The sequence below is a fragment of the Drosophila nasuta genome, chromosome 2R (genome assembly GCF_023558535.2).
Source record: "Drosophila nasuta strain 15112-1781.00 chromosome 2R, ASM2355853v1, whole genome shotgun sequence".
In the NCBI taxonomy this organism is placed as follows: domain Eukaryota; kingdom Metazoa; phylum Arthropoda; class Insecta; order Diptera; family Drosophilidae; genus Drosophila; species Drosophila nasuta.
Genome location: NC_083456.1, coordinates 6,969,313 through 6,996,601, shown reverse-complemented (window position 1 = coordinate 6,996,601; position 27,289 = coordinate 6,969,313). Strand labels below are relative to the sequence as shown.

Sequence of the window (27,289 nt, the reverse complement as noted above, 5' to 3'; positions counted from 1 at the left end):
ATGCTAAATATATTTTGCATTATATATGTATATATATTTTATTAATATGTATATGTATATTTTGTTAGCGTTAACTATACAAAATGTTAAAATGAAAAACAAACTTAAGAAGGTCTAAACTGGGTGCATCGTATGAATAAAGTAAAAAAAAAAACAAATGAAACACAGCATTTTCTTATGAAATTTGATATTGCATCGCTGACTGAAATCGTATTCGGTTATTTCGTCATGTTTTTTAAGCAACTTTAATTTTTGCGCCAATCTAACCGATTTGACGTTGCCAGACTGTGAGTCAGAAGCGCCCCTGTGATTGTTTGAAATTGTATAAAATACCGGAAAGTACATTTTAGGTATATTTAGGAATTCAAAACGACATATCGAGATAGTATCGAGTAGTTGCATTAATGACAATTATTATAGTTTTTGTGCAATTATTTTTTTTAAACATTGAAATAAAATGATGTTTTTAACAACTTGTCTCTAACAATGGCTTATACTAAGATACAATATCTACCAGTTGGGAAATTTTGGAAAATTCTATTATGGCACCCGACAAAAATGTATTCTGTGTTTACGGTACATATCAAAATAATGATTAATCTTAGTAATGTGTCATTCCAAAATAATGTATCTTAAAAAATCAATTGAAAATTACCAAAGATTAAGCGGTATTTCTTCAAACTAAAATGGTATTTATTTTTGGGGTTGATTAGTATTTTCTTTGTCACTAAGCACGCAGTCACACTACTAGCAATATTTACACCGCTGTTGCGAAATTTGTACCACGCAGTGTGTTGTGATAGTCCTAAAGAAAATTTCTTATTGCAATTTGTATAAATCGCGTTCTTATTTTGTCTTTGTGTTCCAAGTAATGCAGCAATGTGCCTTAGTATTGATGGGCGCTCCTGCTGCTGCTGTTGTTACCAAAATAAACTATCCAGCGCCGTCGTCGCGGCCGCCGCCGACGTCGTGGTCACTAAAACCAATAATTAATAGCTAATTAAAACATTCCCCCGCGCTGCCGCCTCTCGTAAATAAGCACACAAAACAAAACTTCATATATACGTCACGCACGTATAATGGGCATAAAAAATGATTTGAAAGGCATCAAATTAAGTCGCCGTCACCTAATCCTTTATACTATGATCACATCCATTGTGGTTGTGGCGGCTGCTCAAACGGAATCCACAAGCGAGTCGTCAAATCTACAGCATGCTGTTCCCCCAGCAGCCATTCCTTATTGTGTGGATCAGCAGGAGCGACGCATAGGACGTAGGTAAGTCTAGGAAGAAGAAGCATTGGTTCATTCCCACTTTCAAGCAATATGCATGTGTGTGTGTATGTAAGAACATGCAATAGTATTGCACGTGTGAAAAGTGTTCTAGAAAGTTCGCTTCCAATAATTGAATGCAATTGAAAACACACAAAGCCAGTTAAACAAATAGTTTGCTTTAATTAAATAGTACTGTTGGGAAGTTTTCAAAGTGTTTTAATGTGTGATATAAGCACAATTCTGAAATTTTTTATTGTGTGAATTATATAAATCGATCAATCTTTGAAATTTCCAAGTGTATTGTTTGAAACTACTTTTCTTTTTGCCAAATGTGTTATTAACGCAGAGTGCAGAATAAGAAGAAGAATGCCTAAAGGTGCCAAGTATAAACTGAAAACTGAAACTTGTTCGCGCTTATCAAAAAAACAGAAACGGTGAGTGAGTCATGTGCAAACTTTTTCCATGTCTGTAGACAATTGAATGAACCAATAACAACAAATAATCACATATGAGGGGAATGCGTAAAAATTCTATTTGAATTTCAAATTCGTTTGGCTTAACTACAAACATATTTATATTTAGGTTTTCCATGACACTATTTGTATTACTTAAACCAATTTCGAATTTCACCATTCTTGGCATTTCTGCTTTGGTCTTCTTCGCTTCTGGGTCGTTGAGTTGCTTCGGCGCCATCTTCAACCGGCACACTTACACACGATATGCACAGATGTTGCTGTTGATGAGTGTGTGTGTGTTTTGTTTGTTTGGTGTGAGAGGCCGAACAACTTGTTGATTATTTACTTGTCTCTGAGCTTGCGCGCGTTTTTTCTTACATAAGGCAGCGAAATCAGCTGTTAATGCTTGCTTGCTTACCTCCGAGATCTTCTCTCTTTCCCACTGCCAGCTGCCGTCGATAGTTGCAGCACTGATGTGTGCTTTTATCATTGGTGCGCCGTTTGCGTCGCAGTTGCGTCGCTGCTTATGAGTTTGTGCTTATGTGCGTGTCCCTGCTTTGTAATGAGTCTTATTTTACACGATGAAAGCTTAAAAACGGTTGCTTTCGAATAACTTTTGTAAATGTTAATAAAACAATTTTTTGAATGCATTGCCATATTTAATGTACATATATATTTCTATATTGTAAAACTAAAAAAAAACTTTTTATGATACCCGTATTTAGTTAAATTGACTAAAAATTGCTGTATAATAAAAACCCTTTTTTTTTGCTAAGCAGGTTAATGGAATAGTTTTTCAAAATGAATTTTTTCATTACATATAATGTCATAAAATCGGAACAATTAAATTTCAGCTTTAATTTATATACATTCAATAAATCATACAAATTAAATTCTAAGTTCTGGAAGTTTCCAATTTTGTAGAATTTAAATTTTTTTGCTGAGTTGCAGGACAGCTCTAAAACTGCTCTAATCGGCCAACTCTATCTGTCAGTCAAGTACACTCCAACGTAATTTTCGTACCTGCTTAAGTTTGCACACCAGCCCCTTTTGACTACAAGGACAAAAAGAAAAATAATCAAAATATGATATGAGATATCTTGTAATTTAGCTCTCTAATTTTTTTTATTAATTCCAAAAATCGTGATTGATACGTATATACTAAACCTTGTTTCTATGAATAAGCAAATTTGTTCGGGTTTATTAATAAACTCGTCATATCTCTGTTAATTTTTTTGGGCTGAGAAATTATCATAAGAAATTGTGAAAATTATATGCTGGGTCACAATTAAACCGCTGACAACGCAGAGGGTCGTAAATGTTGATAGTGTTTCGTGTGTTGTGATGATGCATTCAACTAAATATAGTTCTTGTTGTAGTTCATTAGCGTCGTCTACTCCAGCAATCGAATGACGTGAAGACTATGTCGACGGCATTCACTGATAAGCGAAGTATTATTGATCATGGTCATGGTTATGGTGTTGTGTCTAACCTGATTTCTTGCATTGATTTGTGCTGAGCCTGATTGACACACCTCCTTTTTTTTGTTTTATTTATTTCCCATAGATTGCTATACGTAACGACACTAGATGGACGTCTCAGTGCCTTGGACATTGCCAATTCGGGCAAGATGCGCTGGAGCATTGAAACTGGACCCGGGCCACTCATCTCGTCGAGCATTCATCGCCTGGAGCTGACCAGTAACGGACAGTTTGTGCGCATGATTCCATCACTAAGCGGCGGCATCTACAAGTTTGATGGCGACTCCATCGATCCGATACCAATAACTGCTGAGCATTTGCTCAGCTCGAGTGCCAAATTTAGTGACGATCTGGTGATATCGGGCGGCAAGGAGACTCGCAACTATGGTGTCTCTGTGCGTACAGGGCAACTGCTTTACGAATGCTCCATCAATGGTTGCATAAATGCCACAAGTGATCGCGATGGCGCCATTAAAGATACAATCGAGGAACTTGATACAAACGATCAACAACAGCAGCAGCAGGAGCACGACGACGACGAGCAATTGAGGGACAAAGATGGTTACATTCTGCCACATGATTCTCTGGTGGACGATGTGGTTGTCGTGCGACGCCAGACGCAAACAGTGCGTGCCGTGGAATCGCGCACAGGCGTCGAGCGCTGGAACTTTAGCGTGGGACAGCACGAGTTGGATGTGATGCGTGCTGCCGACTGTCAGTTGCAGCCGCGGAGCGACATCGAATTGGCTGTGCTGGATGTGGACATTAGGGTTATAGTGCCCGAGGGTATTATCTGTGCCTTCAGCAAGAGCGAACCACATCTCATGCTCTGGAAGCACACGGTGAGTGGGTGAAAACATTAAAATATCTTATGATTATTAATTGTTCGTGCCTTGCAGTTTAACCATCCGATTGTCAGCGCTTGGCATACAAACGAAGCCGATCAGCTGCAGTCCATTGATCTGTTCAGCTCGGCGCAGTGGCTGTGGGAGCAGGATGATCTGCAACCCGGGGAGCAGCCCAAACAGCCAATAAGCGCACCCTCCATCTATCTGGGCATGTACGATAAGCAATTGTATATACAGGAATCAATACGTCTGCGCCAAGAGATCATGGATAAGACACAGCAATTTCTGCAGCTGAGCGGTGACACAAATCTCATGCCCAAAATACCCTGGCGACCAGTTGCAGCCAGCAGCAATTCATTGGTGATATTCCAAGGCGATCGGGATCCCGTGGTGATTGGCGAAAATGATGAGGAAAATAGTCAACTAGTGCCATATGATGATCAGAACGTTGCTATAGCGGCACAATCGGTGCTTAATGCTTCGGAGTTTGTGAATGGCAACGGCTTCTACTTCTACACAGATCCAAAGTGGCAGCAATCAGGGGGTGGCAGGGAATGCGGTGCCAATGAAACGCCCAGCGATGTGCCTGCCATTGAATCAGCTGCCGACGGCAACGAGACAGCAGCTGGTGGGAATCATAGCATTAATGATGATCTTAGCTTCAGCTTGGATGACATCGATGCACCCGTCAAAGTTGTCATACTTTCGCTCTGGTTCTGGTGGAAGGAAATTGTGGTTATTGCGTTTACTTCGGCCGTACTGCTGAACATGTTCATGGGTCATCGCAATCAGCGGGTGGAGCGCGAGTACCTAGTCATTGAGCGGCATGTTCCAGTCCAAACGGCCATCGAGGCAACGGAAGCATCCACGCAAGCGCTGCTGGGTCCTGTTGTGCCAATGTCATCGGCTCATCATCAGCTACGCGGCAATCGTTTGGCTTTTTCCCCTGCACTAGGCTCAGGCAGCGCCAACACTAAGCGCTCCATTTCGGAATCGACGACGCATTCTGGAGAACACTTTACCTCGCGCTTCCAAACGGACTTCGACCTGATGCAGTGCCTTGGCCGTGGCGGCTTTGGCGTTGTCTTCGAGGCCAAGAATAAGCTCGACGAGAATCGCTATGCCATCAAACGCATTACGCTGCCCAACAAGGAGTCGTCGCGGCAACGTGTGCTGCGAGAGGCGAGAACCTTGGCTAGTTGCGAGCATCACAATATTGTGCGCTATTTTCATGTAAGAATCCGAAATCAGTTGAAATCAGTATGCTTTTATTTAATATGTCATAATTGTGTATTGTAGTCATGGGTAGAGACACCGCCTGTGGGTTGGCAGGAAGAGGAGGATCGCAAGCTGCTGGCGCATGAACTCTCCACATCGATCCAGATTGAAACGCCCGATGGCAGCACGCTTCCATCGATGCTGGAGCACACACAGAATAAGCGTCATCAGTTGTTGTCTTGGGTCTCGGATACAGCCAACAGCACCGCCAATAGTTACGGTCACGATAATAAGGCATTGAATAACTACGATGATGACGACGATGAATCGTTTATTCAGTTTCGCAGTGAATCCCAGTCGGCTGCCTTGCACGCCAAAGAGGACGATACGGAGGGGGGAGAGTCACACACACCGCAGAATGATGCGCAGCGCTCAAAGCAACGTAACTCCGTGTCTATCGATATACATTCAGCATCGTTTGATTTGAAGAACATCAATTACTCGCAACACCATCAATTATCCAATTCATTTCAAATCGAATCAATTCGCTCCAAAAGCAATAGCACCGACTCGGATGACGATTCGGCAGATGCGGCGCCGCGGCGCAAACCTTTGACATTGGCCTTGCCCTACACTCACAATCAACCAATTAATAGCCAACCACCAGCCATGCCAAGTGCCGCAATTCAAAATGGATTAGCTGTTAAGCCCAACAAGGTCTACCTCTACATACAGATGCAACTGTGTCGCAAAGAGAGTTTGCGTGATTGGTTGCGCGACAATCGCACGGATGCGCGTGCTTCGCACATTGCCCACATATTTCACCAGATCGTGGATGCTGTGGACTATGTGCATCTCAAGGGCCTGATACATCGCGACCTGAAGCCCAGCAACATATTCTTCTCACAGGATGGCCAAATTAAGATTGGTGACTTTGGACTCGTCACCGATACTGTGGATATACCCAACACCCCCGGCGAAAGCGGCGATCATCCCGGACTGCCTTCCAGTGTGCGCCACACGCAACAGGTGGGCACACATTTGTATATGTCCCCGGAGCAATTGCGAGGTCAGCATTACGACTACAAAGTGGACATCTACTCGCTTGGCCTAATCTTTTTCGAACTGCATGTTTACTTCTGCACCGAAATGGAGCGCATCAAAACGCTCCGGGCCTTGAGAGATGGCCAGTATCCGGCTGACTTTGGCACTCAGTATCCGGAGCAATACGAGTTGTTGCAACGAATGCTTTCCCCACAACCATCACAGAGGCCGCAGACCAAACAGTTGAAGCAGCAACTGCACGAGATCCTGAAACTACCTGACCACCTGATCGATGGACACAGCGAACTGGCGGCTATGGCGGCGGCCACGCGACGCTTGAGCCGCAGTCGCACCTTCAGCAGCAGTAGCGAACAGCCGCAGTGATAGTGAAATGCTTCAGTCGACCGACATCAATTTGGCATATCGTAATAGGTTTTGATTCTGTTTTATTTAATGAACTGCAATTATTACTCATGGCACCCTTGGCTATGTCCCATCTGCTCTGATCCTGATGAGCTCTTCAGCTAATTCTTAGTTTATCATTTTATTCATTACAACATTCTTATGTTTAAGTTATATAGACTATAGACTACGTTTTAAATCGTGTGCGACGCTGCTGTAAACAAAATAAAAGAATTGTTTTGTTGAAAAGACTTAATTGTAGAAATGATATAATTATACGCCTAAATGCTATGACATGTACATACGTTACATATGTACATTAATGTACTCTAAAACAAAAACAATGATTAATTTAATATATGAAAAGATTTATATGCCCAAATTTGATTGTGCTTATTTTTAAATAATGTTGGAAGCTCTATCCTATACAATTTTTGTTTTTAGTCTAAGCGAAATAAAAATCTAAATTGTCGAAAAAATATATATGCGTTTTCTTCACTGGCTTGCAAAATGCTTATCAGCTTATTATTGTTCTACGTCTTTCTGGACGAAGTGCAATTTCTACTCGCTAATGTTTATGATTAAACAAACATCGAAATTAGATGGCAGATTTCTTTTTTATTGTTTCACAAGATTAGGATTAGCACGCTTTCAAAGTACTGAGAGCAAGTTGTTTTGTCGAGAAATTTTGAATTTTTGTGTAATATAAATTCACAGACTGGAATTATTGAGTATTTTTGTTTATATTTAATTAAAAATTGTATTTTATAGTAAGGTTAAAATTGTGTAAAATTAAAAAATTAAAATAATTGAAGGATTATCTTTAGTATTTTTTAGCTATTAAAAAATAAATAAAGATACCAGCTACCCATTTTCAATTAATGTACCGAAAAATACTGAAATATACCGAAGTCTGTATTTGGTATTTCTATGTACTATTATGTTCGTCGAATCTAAAGAGTCTTGCGTTAGTTCTTGCGGAATTATTATAAAATAAATCACTAAATTTTTATTTGTTTATTTTATATTTTTCTTTGTATTAACGTTTGCTGTAAAATAAAGTAAATAAATTAAAATATCTAATGCATAATGAATTTTTATTTAAGTCCAACACTTTTTATAGTTTTTTAATTTATTTTTTAAATATTTCGTTCGTTATTTTTCCAAAGAAAAATACTTACGATTGCCGTTCAATTGTTAATGAAGTTAAAGACAGTTTTTTTTGTATCACTTTATTCTATTATTTTCATTTATTACTGTTGCTTGCGGGTTATCCAAAAACATTCTCTACATGGCTAACGGATTAGTCGTTACATACTTTTGTGTGTTGGATTGCGCAAACAGATTGCCCAATGTTCGTACACAATATACATATGTGGCACAATAATGTTATATGAGTACATACACTAATTAGTATTAGTACTAGTATAATGATTTCATTAATGTTGAGGCTTCGTTTTGCATTGCTTAATAGTTAGTTGCGGTGTTTTTTGTTCTCATTTTAATGTGGGGTAGCTCATGTCAATATCAATAATAAGTACATCTGTACGTATACTTAATATGTTCTTTTCACTATTGCATTTGCGCTGTTTGCTTTTCATTTTAAAAAAAGAGATCATCTATATTATGTATGTATATTTATGTATTTATACTATAATAAGTACGTTCTTAAGGTTAATTGCTGTTACTTAATCTTAATGTTTTGAATAATCCCATTTTTGTTGTTGTAACGCGATGAACAAACAATAAGCGGTTGAAGCATATTGCATTTGATTTATAAATACGTTTGTTTACTTTTCAAATACATAACTACAAATATATTATTTATTTTAGTTTTACTGTTGCAGGCAACGCGTTGCTTAAATATAATTCAACAGCAAATTTTGTGTTTCGTTTAATTTATTTTGTGTTTTTTTTTGTTTATTATTGTGTATTGTTTTGAGCATTTAGCATTATTTAATTATTCTTTTCTTTTTTCCAAAAATTAACAGCCATTTTGACGAATCCGTAAATGTTCAAAATCATAAAAGAAAACTCGAACCAAACACATATACACGTAGTCTCTAATACATATATACAATACAAATACAGCATATATGTGTGTGTCTATGTAAGAATGTACGAATGTATGCATGTATTAATGTATGCTTTCATACATCGCGATGGAAATAAGACTTTCAGGATTTTGAGAGTTAATTTGCTTTTGCTTTTGAATTATGAAATTTCATCTTTTGTTTTTTGTTGTTTTATTTTTTTGGAATCTAATGAACACACTTCATCAACAAGTCAACAAATTTGGCTGCACATTTCTAAAATTTCTATATTTATATTTCCGTCTTTATTATTATTATGATTAAGTATATTGTTATCAAAGCCCCAAGGCTACAATTTGATATTTAATGTTATGTTCAACAATATATATTTTTGTATGTATAATGTGTATATTAAATATTCTTGCGATTTTTAATTGAATTATTATTATTGCCTATGCATTTTATTTACCCTTTAATAAATTCCAAAAATTTACGTTTCCACTTGAGAAATTGTAATGAATGCTGATTTAATTAGTTTGATTAACCGCGAGACCTAATCTGAGCACTCAACTTGAATTTTGGCAGTCAGCCCAGTTGTCTATAGCATATGTATGTCTAGGAATGTTTATGATGGTTTTCTTGTTCATAAATATACACATATTGCTGTTGTTGTTGCTGTTGTTCTTGTTGATTATACATACGTGTTTATTTTTAGAGCTTTGCAGTTTAGTAAAGTTCTTGAAATCTCTATGTACAAAGTCAGACTTGATTGCTTATCTTTCGAGTGTTGTTTGAGGTAAAGAAAGAGTTCGGTATAGAGTTACGTAGATTTGTTGTTGTTGTTGTTGTTTTTGTTGTGAAAATAGTGTAAAAGTATTGTTAAGTTCTATTTAAAGTGTGTACGTCAGCATTTTACTATGGAAACATATCTGTCTGTATGTCACATATCTAATGATCTAGTCTCTATCATAGTCTAGGTGTTTTTCTTCAACTCTACAAATTATGCAAATCCGAATTTGGATAAAAAGTATTTTTGTTGTATTTGTTTGTTCAATATTTTCAAAGAACACTAAAAATAATAACACAATTGTTTTTATTTTTGTGCGCTTACTCAAATAATTCTCTTAATAATCTTAACTATAATATTTATCCATTTTCATTTTAATTATTATGAATAACATCTGGGGTTGCATTGTTTTAAGGCTTTATTTAATGCAATATATTCGTTATCCCGATTTGTATGGCATAGAAATTGTTTAAAAGCAACAATTCCAGTTTGTTATCTAAGAATTTTCTATTGTGGCCTACGTTTTAAAAGAAATTAAAGTTTCAACGTTCTTCCAAAGTATTATTTAGTTGATATAATTCAGGCTTTTGGGCAGTTTTTCTTGAATGGATTGCTGCGTTTAAACAATTTCCACAGCATCATTGCATTACTCATTAGTTGTCGTTTATTTGTCGAGCCCTTCTGTCTTCTTTCTGGCTAAGCTTAAAAATAGGTATCATATACTTCGTAACCATTAAAGGGCTATATAATTTTACTTGACCTCAACTGGCGTTCCGATTGCGTCACACCTGCTTAACAACTAATTCTTGAAATGATCACAACGTTAATGAATCTTTTATATATGTATGTATATATAACTAGATTATCTCTTAAAGATAGCTACCGTATAAGTACCGTTATACCGTAAATACTAATGGAATTTGGTTTTTGTTTCTCTACGTTTGTTAATAACAAGTTTATTTGTTCATTCATAAAATGTATTGTAAATTATGGTGGGATTAATTGCCTATTACTTACAAATAAAAAACGAAAACGAAATCGAAAAACGACAAATGTAAATAGAAAAAAAAATTAAAAATGTTCCATTGGCAGCATTGTTGAAAATGTCTTATGCATTTTCTTCATTTAACTTGCTGTTGTCTTTGCATATTCATAGCTGCAGCGTTGAGCAGCGTTTTGAGGCATTGAATTGCAAATGCGAATGCGAATACATAAAAAGTTAGCTGCTAGCCAAAAAATGTTGCTGCTGTGTGTGTTGTCTGCTGTGCAATGGCTCAAAGAAAGCGACGAGCTAAATGTTCTAATAATGCCAAACAAAAGCAGCAAACGAAAATGACCAACAAGGGAGACAAAGATGGAGACGAAGGCGAATAGAAAATGAGAATGCGAGTGAGAATAAGAAGCAGCGAGCGGTAGTAGATGAAAGGTCTGAGAGCCAACCAGCAAAGTGTGTCGACTACTAAATATAATATGTAATAGTATGTATGTATGTTGTATGTACGTGTGTGTAGTGTGTATGTGTGTGTGTATGCATGTATACTTATAAGTACAAGTATATGCTAAAATATGCATCAGCAAGCGTTCGCAGGGGATACAACATTGTTGCCGTTGGAGAATACGCATACGCCCCATTGTCCCAGTTCAACAGCTGAACAACTGAACAACTGAAAATGTTTGCCAGCGATGCTCCCCATCGTCTTCTTCTTCTTCTGCTTCTGCTGTCTGCGCGCGAGAGATCAAAATGTTTGCTTTAAAAACTTATGCAGCATTTGCTAGAGTATTGTACAGCGTCCTTTATTCCTAGTTGATTGTGAGAACTCAGTGCCAACGAGACCTCCTCCACCCGTCGTCCCAGTGACGCCTCCGCTACTGCATCCCATTAGCTCACGAAAAACGTCTCCGATTTTATAGTTGTATCTGCAAATGCGAATGTGAAACGATAATATCGATAGTCACTCCCAAATACATATGTATTTGTGTGAATGTTTGCATAATCGTTGCTACTCACTGCGCCGAGCACTCCACATATCCACAACGCCAATGTTTACGCACAAGCGTGGAAATGTCCTTGAGTTCCTGCACGACAGCAAACGGAAAAAGCGATTATTTATTTAGTGGAATCAATTATCGCATTGCATAATTGCACACAATTGCATTTCAATCAAAACAAGTTTTGCTTTACACTGCTAAAATTCCAAATTTAAGCAATTCATTTTGTTTGCGCTTGCATTTTTTGAATAAACTAATTATGTTTAGTTGATTTTATTTCATACTAAATTTTTGTACCTAATAAATTCATTCTCATTTATCGCTGTCTGCCAAGTTTTGTTCATGAATATGTAAAGAAATATACTATTAGTTAAATACTAGATTTAATATAATAAATAAAATAAATAATACTATTAGTTGCTTTAGAGCCTCATAAAATCACTGCATATTAAAGTTAACTGCTCCAAAAATTATCATTTTTTTTAATTTTAAATTTATTGAAGTATTTCACTGTAAGTATTTCAACTCTTAAATTTTTGTCAAAACAGCACAGAAAATTATTCATTATAATAAATAATTTGAACTATTTGGTTTGTGAATTTAGTTAGCACATTTTAATTAACACAAATTATACATAAACTTGTTCCTCTACATGCCTTACATTGTTTTTTTTTATCACTAATTTTATCTGTTTAAGTAGAAAAGTCAAAGAAGTCCAGTACAGTTTTTTTTTTATAAATATCCCTTCACATATTCTAGTGAAGTGCATATAAACTTCTCTGTAAGTTTAATTCTTCATGAGACAGCTACGCAGAATTCTATTTTTGCAAATTTATAACTTTATATATATTATACAACTTTGGCAAAATACAAATCAGTTGCAAATTTCGTCAATAAAGTTTGAGATTACAATCCATTAAAAAATTAATTGTTTTTTATCAGTTCCATGCATTGTGCTGATAACAAGTATTCGTAACGTAACAGTTTAAAGTATAATTCATATCGTTGCTTTTCATTGATAATATTATTTTACCCGCTTAGTAATTGTGTCGGCAATAGTATGAAATATTAAGTATACGCACCTGCGAGTTGGCCTGCGCCTCAGTCACATTGTCAAATTTATTGCCAACCACAATTATGCTAAAATCACGATGACTGAAACTGTCCAATATTTGATCTCTTATGGAGCGGCAGTACTGAGCATATACAGAAGAACATATATATATATATATATATAGAAAAAAGGTATGTATGTATGTGTGGCCTACCTGAAACGTTTCCAAATTGCCCATGTCGTATACTAGAACATAGGCGTGCACCGTTCGCAACCCCAGCGGATGTCCATTATTCCATTCAGCAAAGTTATCAGCCGGAAATCGCTTCTGGCAAGATTGCCATGCCAATTTGTTGAGTGTTTGTTTTTCATCAGCGATGGCGTGTGTGTGTATATGTATGTGTGTGTGTGTGTGTGTGTGAGTTGAGAGTTTGTATGTGTTATGTGTGTCAACGTTGTCGTTGGTTTGTATTTTTGTTGCGTATTATTTGGGCACACATATGAAAAGCAAATAGAAGAACGAGAGAAAAATGCGTTTTGGTATTGCGTTTGCAAAAATGAAACTTTATTTTTTTTTTGTTTGGTTTTTGTAAAAGCATATTTTTATTTTGTTATACCCGCTACGTTATACCCCATCCCATAAAGTATATATATTTTTGATCAGCACCTACATATATCTCAGAGTCTATAGAAGATATACAGTTTACTTTAACCACCACAAACCGACAACTTTGAATCTGTCTACTGGCCAATCTAAAAGATGCATTAAATTTATTTAAACTCAGGATTTCAGTTTAATGTCTTAACATAAAAAACATTCATTCATGTATTCTCTAACTTTTTGTTTACTGTATACAATTATTGAATAACAAAAAAATAACGAAAAAAATACAACAGCTTTTTTTTAATCAGCAACTTTGCAGCCGTGCGTAGATCAGTTTGCTAGGAAAATAATGGATCCTTATTGATCTATTACCTTATGTATAGTATTTTATATGTTTAGAAGTTGGATTTTCCACATTTTAAGCTCCAGAGACACGCATACTATTTTATAAATAAGCTGTGATCCATTGTAGCTAAAATTTTTGACAGCACTTTTAAGTTTGTTTCAAATTGTTGCCACACAAATCGAAATAGAAGCGTCATTTTGAAGGTAGAGTCAGTATAGACAATATAAATTATAGTATTTATAATTTCTGATTTATTGCGATCGTAAAAGTTATTTAAGAAATACTTTTGTATGGCAAATTACGCCAGGTGCAATCGGGTTTTAGCTGCTTTGGCTGACAATCTGATATATTATATGTTTACCTCTATGATATATTTTGAATGTAGTAATATTATAGCAAATATTGCCTTCGGTGTATAGTATTTGGTATATTTTGAGTATAATACAGCTCTGTTTTGATTTTATTCAAAGTGGCTATCAGGTATTTCACAGTCGGACACTATTGACTGTAGTTTTCTTACTGGTTTTTATTAATGTTTGTGCAACGGGAAAATGGTATGACTATTGTTTAACTCAATTCTCGTTATAGTATTAAATGTTAATGCCATTGCAAAGTTGAATACACTGCACTGGGATGCGCTGCTCTGCTCTGTGGTTATAACACGTGTCTCTTTACACGCATACATACGTGCAGCCACAGTTGGCAGTAAATAATAATTAGTTGTAGCTGCCACAGAGACCCCTAGATGCCACTGTAATGGCTTTACGTGCTGAGGGGAGTGTGGCAGGGAGGCGTGGCAGCTAGCTGCGTTCGTAAATATGACAGATGCAGTATCAGAGGTGCTTTGATTTACTGCCACTGCGACTGCAACTGCGACTGCGTCTGTGGTTAGTGCTTCATGTGGCGAGCTTAATGGGTTTCGACAGCGCTGCTCTATTTGGCCCTTAAATGTATTGCTGATGTATTTATTTGTATTTATTTTTTATTCGTTATTTATTTGACAGCATTGTGTAATCTCAAGTGCACATATATTTGTAAATAAATAAAATGGTTGGTTCAAAAACATTCTCAGTCCGAGGCTTTAGCTTTTTTATTATAAATCAATTTCAAATGTAAATTTAAATGTTGTATTTTTCCTATTTGTTTCCAATGTTAGATTAATTTGCAAATGTGTCACTTTGTAAACACTTCACATTTAGTGTTGTTTGTTAAATAGATTATTCAACAACCGAAACTAAATTTGAATATTGTAATATTTGGATTTGTTGCTAAAAGCACATTTATTTGCAAATCTGCAATGCGATTTGTTAAATAATTTGCTGAAAAACTATGAACATTCCATTAATAGTTTGAAGCTTCAGCTAAGTCATAATAATTCAATTTTTGCGACTGCGGAGAAAGATTTGGTGCGAATTGGTTTTATTTAGAGTTTTATTAAACATTCAATAAATCTTAATGCGGGGTTTCTTTTTATTAATGTTATTTCGGCCTTACGGTTATTAGTTATATTATATTAATATTAACTCACCATTCAACTTTTTCTTGTTAACTAAACAACATCAGAGAGAGGAAAAATCTATTTTGAAAAATCTTGATATAAGACTTTTTCGATCTTAAAGAGAACAATCTTGAAATAAAATGTGTAGCTTGATAATTCAAGATTTTTATGCTAAATTTGCAATTTGGGATTATAAATATCTTTTTTTTTTAAATTAATACATTGATTCAAAATAATTTTATTTCAAAGAGATAAAGATGGCAAATATCGAGTAGAGTACTAGAGTAAAAAAATATTGTTTTTTTTCCTAAAATGTTGGAGTTTCTCTCCTTTAGTGTCGAATCGTATATAAAAAAAGTGGTAAGTGTGTTATAATGGTAAGCCGATATTCAAAAAAAATGAAAAAAAATATATATAAATAAAAACACGCAATCAATTTTTTTTTATTTTTTATTTTATTCAATCTAAATTTAAAGATTGTTTTATCATGTTTTAAGATTTTGCCTTCTTAGTGCAATTTAAAGATATTTCCATTCATGAAAAAAGATTGAATATCGAGATTGGATGATCTAGATATTTTGTAGATTTTCGATCTTGATTGAAGAATAAAGCTTCTTGGTTCAATTTCGACATACAAACAATCTTGATTTTAGACTTTATCCTTGATTTTAGCACTTTTTTCTTTCTGTGCAAACATAATTGCAATTTAAAATGTAACTTTTTCGGAAGCATTTATCTTCATACTCATCTAAATTATTCTACGAGTGTATCACATATTGCATTTGAATAAATTTACTAATGTCTAATGCGATCCAAGAAACTATTACTGAAGACACCAAGCTGGCAAATGAATCAAATCAAATGTGCACGAGTGTGCGCATATTCAAAGTTTCAACTGCTAATGTTATTGCTGTTGCTGTTGCTTTTGCTATTGCTTTGCTTCTGCTTAGGTAGAGTTGTTGTCATCCCCACTTAAACAATTTTGCAAGTAGTTTTTGCTGAGATGTGGCACTCGTAGTAGCTTGAGCATATTTACTGCTTAAGCATTAAGTTGTAACAAGTTATAACGTGCAGTTGGTATGCATTAGCCTTATAAAGCTAAGTAACTGAAAAATGTGGCAGTTGCGTGCTTCGTTTGTTGCAGCCATCTTCTTGCTTCCCTTGAGTTACATTTACATTGAGTTAAAAGCCTTTTGGCTTTTGCTTTCGTCTCTGCCAAGTGGCATTAAGAGATACTGTTTTCTGCTTTTGTTATAAGTAACATGCACTGCACTTGGGTAATAAGCGACTGGCGGCTGAGGGAAAACAACAAGAGAACGACGGAGCTGTATAGATAATAAACGTTATAATTAAATTTTCGCTGCAGCATTTTAGGCGCACACAAAAGCCAGACAACGCGGAGGCTGCGGCGCGGCGGCTGGCCAAGAGAAAATAGAAAATAGAAAATAGAAACAGAAACAGAAACCAAAGCCGAAATAGAAGTAGATGTAGAAATAGAAGAGCACAACCTTGCTATTAAAAATGTTGGCGGACAGCTTAAGAGTCCACGCGCGCCTTGGCACCATTCCGTCTGTCCTTCAGCTCTTTCCCTTCGCTCCCCGCTCCTCCTTCGTCAAGTTACACTTGAAACTCCTGGCACCATCCATTTAACGCTATTTGTCTGCTTGTGTCATTCTGGCAGCCAGCCAGTCGACGTTGTCTCTGTCTCTGTCACCGTCGTCGTCGTCGTCGTTGTCTTCGTGGGCAGTAAGTTAGCTAGATTTACGTTTTTGATTAAATTTCATTTAATTTGCGCTTTCCTCTGCCTATTATTGTTGTCGTTGTTGTTATTGCTATTACTGTTGCTGTTGCTGTTGCTACTGTTTTGTTAATTAACGGCTGTGTTAGCCTGGAAATGCGAGCAGCTCGTTAGCCAATGGCAATGTGTCCAAACTGTCCAGCTGTCTGATTCTTGCTATAATTGTTGCTGCTTCACGGAAATTGTTCTTGTATTTATATTATGCTCCTTTCTCTCTCTCTCTCTCTATATATGCTGAGATTGTCGTGCCTTTCAGCTATCAGCTATTTCAGCTGTTTGCCCACTGTTTAGCCTGGGGGTGTGCATCAGCAACTGCGACAGCGACAGCAAAACAAATTTTCCCGCTTTTCTAATGCTCAACAACAAGATAAACACGAAGCTTGGAGATCCATCTTGTGAATGTAGTATAAACATTGCATGAAACTAATTAATTATATTGCAGATCTACTAATTGGATTGACAAAACCCTCTTAAATTATTTGGCTGATCTTGTTAAAAGAGGAAAATTTATGTACTGACATAGTTTATTAAATAATTAATTTATTACTAGTGTTGAAGGGGGGAAAATATGTTAATTTGAATTGTATTATGTAAATAAATTAAGATGGTTTTCTATATTCTGATTATAATGTAGCTTGTTATACGTAATGTTTATTTTTAAATAGTGTTTTATATCTATTTATATATATATATATATATTTATATATTTTATATCTATAAATTCACACTAAATGAATATAATTTTAAAATCTTTTCGATTTTCTATTTTATTAGTAAAATAATGATAAATTACTCGTATTAATATAAGGGTATTTTCCACTGAACTAGCTTCATTTGTTATACACTCTACAACTTTTAGTTAATCATATTATATTATGGCAATAAAACAGCGACTAAATCTCAAAGAATAAAAAGCATTGAGTCGCGTATTATACAATGCTTATCGTGACTTTCATTAATTTGTTGCTATATTTTATAACTTTTTGGGGTTGGACAAAACGCTTCAATAAATGAAACAAAATGGCCCTCACACACACACACACGCACACACTCAGGCACAAATACACACAAATTTATTCCCACTCAACACTTGGATGTGTGCACTCTATAAATTGTCATTTCAAGTTGTGGTCCTTGTGCTCGTCGTGTTGGTCACTTAAAATACACAATGACCGACTAGGTGGCCTCCTGAGTTTGTGTGTGTATGAGTGTGTAAAAGTGTGTGTGATTGTGTATGCGAAAATCTGTTGGAGAACAAAATGCCGAACACACACACACAAGTGGAAATCATTACAGCGGACTTTGAGTTATAACTGGCAGGCATTGCACTTGACGCGATGAAAAATTTATCACAATAAACGGAGCCGAGCTCCCCGAGATGCTGCTGGGTCACAGCTCCACTATTTTGGCCCTCACCTCAGAGAGGGAAAAAAGTGGCAGCTATTTGGTCAACACAATGGCTGACAAAAAAATGACAACGAAAAGTGCACAAAACACGTTTACTCAACAAGTAAGCTTGGTTCGAGAGCGCTTCGATAGAGAAGATACTCTTTAGCCTTTAAAGTGTCAGGTGTTTTAAGATGAGCTTTATTTTATTAATAAATAAATGTGAATGCAGAAACGAATTGTTGTAGCCACTTTTAAGAGTAAGAGGGTCAACACAGTTAATCATATAAACATCTCTCATAAATTAGTGTTTGCTTTAAATATTGCGTATACAACCCGTTTTCGTGATTATATTGTGCACAGGGTATGAACAACAAATTCACGCCAAAATGGACATGAATAAATTGAAAGGCATTGAAAGGCGAAGGGTACATGAACGGTTCACCGGGGGGATGCAACTGCTGAGGGGAGAAGCAGGAGGTGGGGATTTGAGGACAGCTGCATTCACTGACTGTAGTTAATATGACAATGGAGGTTGGTCGACTGCTTTATCCTGCCTGTCAACTCTTTCAATACAAATTTCTTGTTCTACTTTTACGGTTTTTCTTTTGTTTCTTTTCTCTTCTTGTACATCTTTCTTTTTTTTTTTTTTTGGTGGCAAACGTTGATATTTATAGCGAGGCGACTATACAGATATGTCCTTATATATAGCTCACTGATTTGCCTGGCTTTTGTTGTGCCTGGCGACTTTGTCGAGATACTCTAGCTTACTTCTGAGCGGGCATAATGGTTTTAACGCTGTAGTTGCAAAACAATATTTTTTTAATCAAAGAAAGTAATTGGATATACAATTTAAAATAAAATTCTTAAATTAAAATAATTATTTGAATATATTTCATTTGAATTTCAGAAAAATAAAAAAGCCATATTAGTTTTATGAAATATATTTAATTTAACTGTCTTTCGTTTGCGAAATATATTTGCTTTTACTTTTACTTTACTTTATATTATTACAAATAATATTGCACTGAATACTGAGATGAAATCAGTTATGAAATAGAGTGTGGAAACTGTGCTATGTATAAATATTTACTGTAAGTCTATAAGAGTATTCACCATTCGGTTTGACATCGAACACGTACAACTTGTCTGTACGAGGACATCGTTTTATTCCGTTTTTGTGGGCATGTTGCGGCATTGTATGCAAAGTCAAAGCCGGAGGCAGTCCCTAAAGCTATGAAAAAAGTCGAAACTTTGGCTGTCTGTACTACTATAAATATTTTATGATGTTCAACTCGATGCGATTCGTTGTGGGATGCAAACGGAGTGCAAAGAAATTCACAAGCCAGCCCAAGCCAAGCCAAGCCACAAAACAAAACCACCGAATCACTTGTCTTAACTGGACACCAAACACAGGACTCGGCCAACATTTTTGGTTCACATTTCTGATATGCGGTTACCAAAAAGTGCTTGCTAATTGCGGCACAGAAGCGACGCATCGGTTGTCATTGCCATACTAAGTAGAACTAAGCTTCAGTTTGTGCACATAAAATGCCACGGGCTTTCTCTATGTATATGCACAATAAAGTGGTCACAGCTTAGTTGTATGCACACATCCACACACACTGTCACTAACACTCTTTCACACACACACACACATACATATATTGTATATAGTAGTAGCACACGGGGAAATACATGAATATAAAGTGCGGCACTCAGGCGCAAAGTTTATAGCCGGCTATAATTGAGCTTTCATGCGAATAATAGTGCTCTTAAATGGCAGGCAACGAAGAACCCCAAAAACAAATGCTGCAATTTTGGGGCAATTAAAAATTAATAAAAATAAACCCACACGACGCACATTATTGCAATAACCGAGCATCATGATACGCCCGCACTCGTTATATGGCTCTTAACGGAGAATTTAATAAAGTAAACGACGCCAACTGAAATATGATGTAAAATTATCTTACAGCAGCAGTGAAAAGAAAGACTGCTCGATAAGCAGATGCTCTACTATATGAAGGAAGGTTTGAAATATTTAAGCCATTGAGAATTTTATTTCGATTTATCATCTTTTTACATCTCACAGCACTTTAATTAAGTAATCATTACGTACTACTCAACACTTCAAATAAGTTATTGTTGCACCGCACTTAACGAAAGAATCGATAGAAAAAGGCTGAAATTAGAGAATCGATAGCATCGATAAGAGAAGGAGAATTTGGATATTCGATAATAAGTCGATCATTTCGATAAGAGAAGAAGCTTCTTAGAGAATCGACGCAGAAGAAACATAGTGAATTATGGTAAACTAATTGAATTTGTAAAAACTTAATCGAATCTAAAATTGAAATGAAGATAAAAAACTGAAAAGTGTTACTCTGCTTATTCAACACTTTTTCAAAATAATTGAACGCTTATATAAAACGTAAATTGGATTGAAAACGATCAGAGCCTGAAAATGAAGCATGCTCTAAACTCCAAGCCATTTCGTTGGTAAATAGCCAGAAAAGCATAGTGTATACGCCCTGTGGGCAAACGTGTCGGCCATTTTGTTTGCAGTGGGCTGTGGCAAGCAGTTTTGCTGCGGCGCCTGGAGCTTTTCTATTAAGAAATATGAAATCTATGTCAGTAATAAAAGCGCAGCAGCACAATCTTAACGCTAGACAGTCGACAGCAGGCATAAGCCAGAGCGACCAACGGAAACAGTGGAAATCGCGATGGTCGACTGCGTGTTACACTACTTACAAATCGGCAGAATTAAAGAGTGATAGAAGGTGATGCATGTGTATATCAACAAATCATTAAAAACCAATTTGCGAGAGCTGCAAACATTCCACAGTCTTCAAGGATATTATGGTCTTAGGGTATATAAATCAGAGGCAAGACGTCTGCTGCTGAATATTTATGCATCATGTGTCAAACTGCGCTACACGCGTATTGCAGCTGTGTCTCGTTTCGCGTGTCTGCAAAGCATTTTTGCATAAATTCATTTAAATGATTAAATAAAATACAACGCTGCGACGGTAAATGTTATGCCAGATGTTCCCATAACTTATCGTAAAGGCTCGTAAAAATATAAATTGTGCGCCAGGTGAAATGCAGTGGAAAATTGTGCAGCCGTATCGAAACAACTTGTTTAAGCATAAATTTGTATTTCCATCAACCTACTACACGAGCAAAATTCCAAAAAGCATTATAGGAAAAAGTTGAAACCGCTGTCGTGGCATAGTTTATAATTAAATTATAAAATAGTTGGAAAATTGTTGCGCAGCCGAGCATTTTCCGTAGGCAACTCACCTGGGGTGGAACGTCCAGTACCATCAGCTCCCGTATGCATGTATCGCAGACCAAACAGTTTTTATAGATTTTCCGATGCGTTGTCGTCTGATGAGTCTTTGGGAAGTCATGGTAAAAAAATTGCTGCAACAAAAAAAAAACGCAATTTGAGAACTTATTTCAATTTTTCAGAATTGCAATAAACGTTTAAAGAGTATAACAATATTTTAATATGTTCTGTTTTTTTTTTATTGCCGCTTTAAGTAAATATTTCGAATATATGGTTGGGCTTATTTTTTTTACATGTACATATTTATTTTTCTTCTTTACTTTATTCGACCAGAGTTTGGGGATTTCTCGATGGTCTGCTCTGTACATTTTTAAATCCAGATTTACGCTCAGGCACGCACACATTTTACAAGTGCGTAAGTGTTTTGTTAGCGGTCGCAGTTGTTGGCTGCTTATGTATTTCATGCAAATTTTAAGCATATTAAAAATGCGAGTGCACAAAAGTATGCTATGGAAATTTAAGATTTACGAGCATGTTGATGTGGGCAGAAATATGATTACAAGGATTAGAGTACTCAAAGTATGGCCACGAATTTGTTAATATAAAAAATTTAATTGTTTGAAATCTAAAAAAAACACCATGGTTATTATTATTAATTTACAAATTAAATATGTATATGGCATATTTACGTTGTAAACAAAATTATGATGTCTAATATAACTCCAAATTCATCGATGCTTATGTTTTTGGTGTGGAAACAGCAAAACGGATCTCGATAAAATGTGAAAAACTGAGTGGGTGGGGAAACAGGGGATAAGAAGCAAATTAAAAAAACCAATATTCATGATGAGTTCTTAATTTCAATCAGATTAATTGCAATGGAAGTATTATCGAAATCACGTATACGTAAATTGTTTTATTTTCTGTTGTCAAAAAGTTAAATTTGAAAACTAATGATGTATAAATTTAATTTCGATAGCTAACAACTGAAGAAGCAATTTCATAAACTCATTTTCATTATGAGCACTAAGATATGTAGTACTTGCGCTCGTTATTTTTAGCTTACATTGTACTTTAAGTGCTTTATTCATCTCTTTTTAACTTAAAGTAAGGCAGACTAGCCTAAATTACATGACCACACATTACTTCCTCATTAAGCTGAGCTAATGAAATAAAAATCAAATTAACTGCAGTCAAAGTATCATAAAAACCAGGTATTCAGGTATTTTATTTTTTTGTGTTTGACAAAAATAGAAATTCGAATAAAAAATGATCTATAAACTCAACTATGTAGGCTACAAAGTTAAGAAGCAATTTCATAAACTAATATTCATTATGAGCACTAGTATTTGGCCCGAGTACCTGAAGATTAGCCTAAAATTCATGACCACACATTAAATCTTGAGCATCTTCTGTCGTTCGAAGCTTGCTCCTGACGGTTGCTGCCAATAAGCGGGGCTAATGAAATAAAAAGCAAATCAAACGCAGTGCAATGAAAGTGTCATAAAAATTACGCATACGCCCGGCGTAACCATTTGTGTAAATTTCGAAGGAAACTAAACTAAAAGTGCTCAAATATGCAGAGTTGCGAGTCGTGGCGCATTTATTTATGTGTCGGATAATGTTGCGCACTTTATGGCTCAGCAGACGCATATAAAAAGGAGAAAAGCCCGTCCGTTTGCCTGTCAGTCCGTCCTTCTGTCTGTCTGCCCGTCTGTCCGACCTTCCGTCCGTTCGGGGCGAAGGAGTCGCGAAGGCCATCAACGTCATTTCTTATTCAATTACCAGTTCAATAAAAATAAAACTCAATGATATGCGATGGCACATAAAAGCGACGAGAGATGCGGCTGGCTCCGTTGCACACGAACAGCTTCTGCCGCTGCTTTTACGCCTGCACCTTCCTCTCTATGCTCACTCATATATTTTCCCTATGTGTGTGCAGCATATAATTGAAAACTGCTCAGCGACTTGGCCCGAGAGCACTAAAAGCATTTCCGTTTTAAAGCAGCTGCCAAGGCAGATGTCGCTGCCATTCGCTCGCTCGTTGCTCGCTGGCCACTTCCGCTTCCGGCGATCGTCTCCCCCGCCCCAAGACTCTTGGCCATCGGGTAATTGAATCGTAGCGAGCATAAATTGCACTTGATTTCATTCAGTCGACAATGTAGCAACTGATTGGCATGCGGCATTTGCATTTAAATGAGATGAGCGCCAAAAGAAAGATGTGGCTTCCCACTCGCAAACGCAGTCGTAATCGCAATCGCACTGATAAAACTCCCAAATGGTTTCGTCTTTATTATTAGCCAATGTTTTGGCGGCATCTCTTCGATTTGTGCGACACTCTCTCTGTGTATGTGACAAGGGATAGCCTGTGCTTATCGCACCACACACTCGACAATTGCCAATCTGTTCGATGAATGCCTTCAGACGAGGCCCAATAACTACGCATCACTTTAAAATGCAATCAGACGTAAAATATCCTTTGAGCCTGTCGCTCATTTTGGGCTCATGTATTTATACTCTCGGATCACAAAGAAACACCCTAAGCACCTACATACACACGCAAACACCCTCTAAGCTCGCAATGGCAAACAAAATGGGCAGCGAATTTGAGACAACAATTCGTACAGGGTATCTAGCAAAGTCAGAAAATTCTTTGCGCTTATTATACCCGCAGCCAACAGGGTAGAAGGGTATTATAAGTTTTCTTCGCACTCTCTGGTATATTTTGTATGTAGTATACCAATATAGCCGTTCAATAACCAAATATAGCCTTTGTTATATTTTTAGTATTTTTTTGGGTATATAATTTAAACTTTAATTCGAACTCTGTGGTATATTTTGTATGTAGTATAATAATATTACCTTTCAATATACTAAATATTTTTGTGGAATATTAATTATAACGTTGCTGTGTACTTTATGGTATATTTTGTATGTAATATACCAATATAGCCGTTTAATATACTAAATATAGCATTTGTTGTATTTTTAGTATTTTTGTGGTATATTATTATAACTTTTTTATAACTTTGCTTTGTACTCTATGAAATATTTTGTATTTAGTATACCAATATAGCATTTCAATATACTAAATATGTGCTATTTTTGTGGTATATTAACACAATGGGCAACGGTATCTCACAGTCGAGTACACTCGACTGTATCTTTCTTTCTTGTTCATAATGGTTTTGTTTTTTCCTTTTTTTGGCCAAGCTCAAAAGATACTTTTTTGGGGCCAAAATTTATTTTATGGCTTTGCCAGCGTGTCCTTTATTTCTGGGTGTGTGCGTCTTTTTTTCCATTGACTGCGATTTACTTTGCCTGCTGCCTGCTGCTTTGCTACTTTGCTGCTTGCTTTTAGTCGAATATTGCATAACCTGGCTGAGAGAGAGTAAAGCAACTGAGCCCAGTAAAATGCTGGCGGCTGGAGGCTGTCGGCTGGCGGGTTAATGGCATCGTTTGGGCCACGTTTTTTTGAAGTTGCTCATATTAAGCTGAAATTATGAGCTTGCCCCCTGAGTAATGAGCAGTTGAAAGAGCTTGCCAGGGCACTAAGTAGTGTTCGTTATGCGATATGCAAAGCTGTGCATTGGAAAGTATCAAATAACCGAATATCTAATTATTTCTAAAGAAAATTCTGCCACTCACTCATCCAGCTTTCAGTTGTAATCATCGAATTTAATACAGTTTTTAGCTAGATCATTAGGAATTTATACGGCAGCCCGAACACAAGCACGAGCTGTGTGTTGACCACAAATAACCATTAAACAGGACGTAATTGATTTTGCAGCGCTTAAAATACCATAAAAATGCGAAAATCTCGCATTACGCACAATAAAAGCCAAGCTGGGCTGGCTGGCGGTGGGCACAGTGCTTAAATGCCGGGAAGAGGCATAAAGGCAGCTAAAAGCATAAACACGAATCAAGTTAATACACTCATACATCCAAACAGCCAAACACATACACACACACACACACACACACATGTATACACTTGGATATTGACCGCTGTACTAGGACATTAAACGCAGAGAGCGAAATAATGAAGAGTGAGCATGAGCAGCAAATAGCAAATTGCAAACTGGAAAATGGCAAATGGCGAACAACAAATACCAAATGGCGAATAGCGAATGGCAACTGGCAAAACTCCCAGCTGCCCATTGCAGTTAATTGAATTTGCGGAGCAACTAAAGCTTCACTGGTTTCTGCACAGGGGAGCAACAATGCCAAGCTACATTTAGCTACTTTAACGAATACGCATATATACTTCCCACCCAATTGCATAACCTACTGATTTCATCAGATATCAATAGAGGCATTTCCTTCATAGCATGGCAATGCATTGAACTGGTTTGATTTTATTTATTTTGCTCAGAACATTCTGTATTTTAACACATTAATTTTAATCGGTTTTTTATATTATACACTAAATTGAAGACATAAATTTATTCCAAAATACTTTTATAGCAATTTATTCAAAAAACTTTATCTCTATTAAAAAATCAAAAAAAAAAAATCATCTAATCTAATTAATATTTTCAATAGAGTACTTAGTGTTAGTTTCTTCCTTTGAGAATGAAAAATAACAATTTTTATATGTTAAATTCATGACCTTTAGAGCATTAGAAGCTAAACATACACTTAAAATATATTAAGTGGAGTCAATAAAAAAGAAGGAGTCAATAAAAAAAACTAAAACGAAAAAATAATTTAATTATGGAAAACTATAATACTCATTGCTCTCCTACATATAGTATATATTTTAATGAAATGTAAAAGTAAATTTCATGAAAATACGTTTTTTTCAATTGTGTAACTTTTTAAGACGTTCAGTCTTTGAACAACCATAAATTAAAAGCTACCTTTAAAACCTATTTAAGTCACTTTTTTTACCTTCCTAACTTTAAGAGAAGTTTACAATTGTGTCAGAAAGTATTGCATGTGGGTGTTACTTAACTTTATTTTGAAGTTGCATTAATTTTCAATGAAGTCATGGGAAAGTTGCCAACCAACTGTGTTGCACACATGGTAGAAGGGTATAAGAAGGTGCGCCTATTCTTAAATGAGGAAAGGCACACATGAGCCGCATTTGCCATCGCTGTTCCATTGTCTAATTACAAAAGATAAACCACAAAAGATGTGATGCGATGTGCTACGATGCTGTGATGCGTCGACGAAGCGGAAATCAAATTAACGAAGCTCTGAAGCTATGTACGCACTCAAATGTTATTAACGTGGACAAAGGGGAGGCAGCTGTTGAGGGGCACGCCCATTAAAAGTTTGACGCCAACCTGCTGCTAAACTTTTTAGCTTCAATGGGACGCTATTAATAATTTAAGGCCATGTCGGATGCAAAAAGTGCAACTGTGGCACGTCGAGGGGGCGTGCCAGCGCCCTTTTACCATCTGTGCTGAGAATAAAATCCGAGTTGTGTTAATTGAAAGCTGAATACAATTGCGCACACTTTTACATTGTTGCAACATTTATTTATTTATTCGACTAGACATTTAATTTCGGACGGCAAAGTGATGATGATGATGATGATTATGTTGATTTACATCCCCGGTCGTAAATTGATTTTAATTGCAATGTAAACAGTCGAGTCCTTAATAAAAATTAAATATGAATATAGCAGTCAGCAGTTAACTCTTAATTACATCAATTTATAGGTCAACGGTAATTTAACGAACTGATTTGAAGTTAATTAATTGTAGCCAAAGAATATACAGTTCAGTTCATTCTGAATCTGCAATAAATTAAATTTATTTTCGTTTAAGA

General features: G+C 36.2%; 2 protein-coding genes across 3 annotated transcripts in view; one reads left to right on the top strand and one right to left on the bottom strand.

Moving 5' to 3' along the window:
- Positions 1-753: 753 nt before the first annotated feature.
- On the top strand, positions 754-7,194 carry LOC132784853 (eukaryotic translation initiation factor 2-alpha kinase). Of its 2 annotated transcripts, none has more exons than XM_060790728.1 (4): positions 754-1,276; positions 3,295-4,051; positions 4,109-5,290; positions 5,357-7,193. In XM_060790728.1, exons 1-4 carry the CDS (start codon positions 1,080-1,082, stop codon positions 6,701-6,703), a joined length of 3,483 nt encoding a protein of 1,160 aa, XP_060646711.1. In that variant the 5' UTR covers positions 754-1,079; the 3' UTR covers positions 6,704-7,193. The 2 variants fall into 2 exon arrangements, with proteins under 2 accessions (XP_060646711.1, XP_060646713.1); XM_060790730.1 differs by lacking the exon at positions 754-1,276 and adding an exon at positions 1,570-1,707 and having other exon boundaries at positions 5,357-7,194.
- A 756-nt stretch (positions 7,195-7,950) lies between these two features.
- Positions 7,951-27,289, bottom strand: part of LOC132786430 (ras-like protein family member 10B) — a 51,204-nt gene continuing 31,865 nt past the window's right edge. Inside the window, 5 exon segments of the mRNA XM_060792953.1 lie at positions 7,951-11,458; positions 11,550-11,617; positions 12,613-12,726; positions 12,799-12,912; positions 21,523-21,645. Of these exon segments, the coding sequence (XP_060648936.1) occupies positions 11,314-11,458; positions 11,550-11,617; positions 12,613-12,726; positions 12,799-12,912; positions 21,523-21,645 (564 nt within the window). The 3' untranslated portion in view covers positions 7,951-11,313.

Bases quoted from the DNA above. Each gene is read 5' to 3' on its own strand.
- LOC132784853 (XM_060790728.1), top strand. From the start codon at position 1,080: ATGGGCATAAAAAATGATTTGAAAGGCATCAAATTAAGTCGCCGTCAC. The intron at 1,277-3,294 runs GTAAGTCTAGGA...TATTTCCCATAG, and splicing joins GAGCGACGCATAGGACGTAG to ATTGCTATACGTAACGACAC. The intron at 5,291-5,356 runs GTAAGAATCCGA...TGTGTATTGTAG, and splicing joins ATATTGTGCGCTATTTTCAT to TCATGGGTAGAGACACCGCC.